Source organism: Pterocles gutturalis, unplaced genomic scaffold (assembly GCF_000699245.1).
Source record: "Pterocles gutturalis isolate BGI_N339 unplaced genomic scaffold, ASM69924v1 scaffold19358, whole genome shotgun sequence".
Lineage (NCBI taxonomy): Eukaryota > Metazoa > Chordata > Aves > Pterocliformes > Pteroclidae > Pterocles > Pterocles gutturalis.
The window spans coordinates 5,431-7,604 of record NW_010120925.1 but is presented as its reverse complement, the minus strand read 5'-3'; the positions used below and the strand labels follow the sequence as shown (position 1 = coordinate 7,604).

Below are 2,174 nucleotides of genomic sequence, written 5' to 3'. Positions count from 1 at the left end.
ACCTCACTGTGCGGGGCTGAGGAGAGGGGGTCTCTTCTGTCCCTGGCCCTGCTTGTGCTGGGTGCCTGGGGAGCAGCAGTGTGCGATGTCCTTGTCACCTGCTGTGTCCCTCATGCCGGCTGATGCTCAGGTTGAACGGCTGCTACGAGGCGCTCTCGGGGGGCAGCACCACCGAGGGCTTCGAGGACTTCACCGGCGGCGTGGCGGAGATGTACGACCTCAAGCGGCCTCCGCGCAACATGGGCCACATCATCCGCAAGGCGCTGGAGAGGGGGTCCCTGCTGGGCTGCTCCATCGACGTAAGTGGTGCGTGGGGATGAGCCAGAGGCTCTGCCCCAGTGATGGCCAGAGTGAGCCCTCGCAGACCGAGATTGTGTCAGCAGTCCCCTTGCTGGGACATGGGTCAGGAGGTTACTTTTCCCCTCTGAGCAGAGCACCCTTTCCAGACCCAGTGGGGCACAGCGAGTGGGGCTGCAGCCCAGCTTCTTTGGATGGAGCGGGGATGTCCATCTCAGGCACGGGCTATTGGACGAGGGTCTTCAGTAGTCAACAAGAATTGACCATAGCTCTGGCCATGTCTTAAGTCAGCATCTGAGAATTATCTGGAGGAGGGTTTTCCATCTGTTTCCTCTCATGAAATACTTTTCTTGCTTTCTGAAGTTTGGGTGGTTCCCTGATGGTGTTCTGCCTGGGAAACTGTGTTTACGTTGTCCTCAGCCAGCAGTGTTGAGTAGAGAGTGCTGGTACCTGCTGCTTCTCTCGGCTGGAGCGGTGCAAAGCAAGGGGAATGCTCTACATGGTGGAGGGAAGGAGTAGGAGTAGGACTACATGAATTTAATCATATTCACTGGAGCTTTGCGCATTCTCCTCAGATCACAAGTGCCTTTGATATGGAAGCGGTGACCTTCAAGAAGCTGGTGAAGGGCCACGCCTATTCTGTCACTGCCTTCAGAGACGTGAGTTGGCTTTGTGAGATGGTAATAGCAATAAAATCGCCTGGCCAGTGGCATGGGCTCAACCTCTTGTGTCTGGTGGTCGGCAGGTGAACTACCGGGGGCAGCAGGAACAGCTCATCCGCATCAGGAACCCCTGGGGCCAGGTGGAGTGGACTGGAGCCTGGAGCGATGGGTGAGTTGAACAGATGGGACTCCAGTCCCACCACTGGCAGGCCAGCAGGCATTGCACAGACAGCAATCGAGTGCACAGCACTGCCGAGGGGAAGTGCACAGCGTTCCCTGCCCTTCGCATCGGCCAGGGGGGCAGCTGAGGGCCAGCTCTGCCACGCTCTCGACTTACCTTGAGTAATCCTCATCATGGTCTCTCTCCTGCTACTCCAGCTCCTCCAAGTGGGACAACATTGACCCTGGTGACAGGGAAGAGCTGCAGCTGAAGATGGAGGATGGAGAGTTTTGGTGAGTGCCAGAGCAAAGTGCTGCTCTTCTTTAGCAGCCAGCCTGGGAAGAAGCAGAGGAGCTGGGGAGACATCCTGCAGTCCTGCTTCACCTAAAACGCATGACCTGCCTTTACGAGCTGGGCTCTGCTTGAGTTTTCCCATCTGATCTGGTTAATAATTTTCCTCCCTTCAAGGAAATTCAGCCCAACTAAATGCAAAATAAACATCGAGGAAGGGCAAACATCCCTTCTTCCCCAAACCCAGCAGTTGCCTTTAAAAGAGCTATAACTGCTCAGAGTAAAAGATCTTGCTGTCATTTAATTCTCCCAAAGTTCTGGCTGGGTCCGGAGCTGCTCTCCTCCCTCCCTCCCAGCAGTGCCCTGGCCTCAGCCTCTGCCTGCCTCCCGCAGGATGTCTTTCCGGGACTTCATGAGGGAGTTCTCCAGGCTGGAGATCTGCAACCTGACCCCTGATGCCCTCACCAAGGACGAGCTCAGCAGGTGGCACACGCAGGTTTTCGAGGGCACGTGGCGCCGGGGGAGCACTGCCGGCGGCTGCAGGAATCACCCAGGTACCTCTCCCCCCTCCCTGCATCTCTGCTTTTGGCAGGATGATGGAGCCAAGGTGTCTCATCCACACGTCCTCTTCCTCCCAGCCACATTCTGGATCAACCCCCAGTTTAAGATCAAGCTGCTGGAAGAAGATGATGACCCTGGGGACGATGAGGTGGCCTGCAGCTTCCTGGTGGCTCTGATGCAGAAGCACCGTCGGCGGGAGCGGC

The 2,174-nt window shown here is 56.9% G+C and overlaps 1 protein-coding gene across 1 annotated transcript in view; it reads left to right on the top strand.

The window, feature by feature from the left end:
- Positions 1-130: 130 nt before the first annotated feature.
- The window catches only part of LOC104464382 (calpain-1 catalytic subunit-like), a gene marked incomplete at its 5' end in the record, with an annotated part of 5,526 nt that continues 3,482 nt past the window's right edge, over positions 131-2,174 (top strand). The window contains 6 exon segments of the mRNA XM_010077069.1: positions 131-299; positions 873-956; positions 1,043-1,128; positions 1,338-1,412; positions 1,804-1,964; positions 2,049-2,174. The exon segment at positions 2,049-2,174 is cut by the window's right edge and continues 17 nt beyond it. Coding sequence (XP_010075371.1) covers positions 131-299; positions 873-956; positions 1,043-1,128; positions 1,338-1,412; positions 1,804-1,964; positions 2,049-2,174 — 701 coding nt within the window.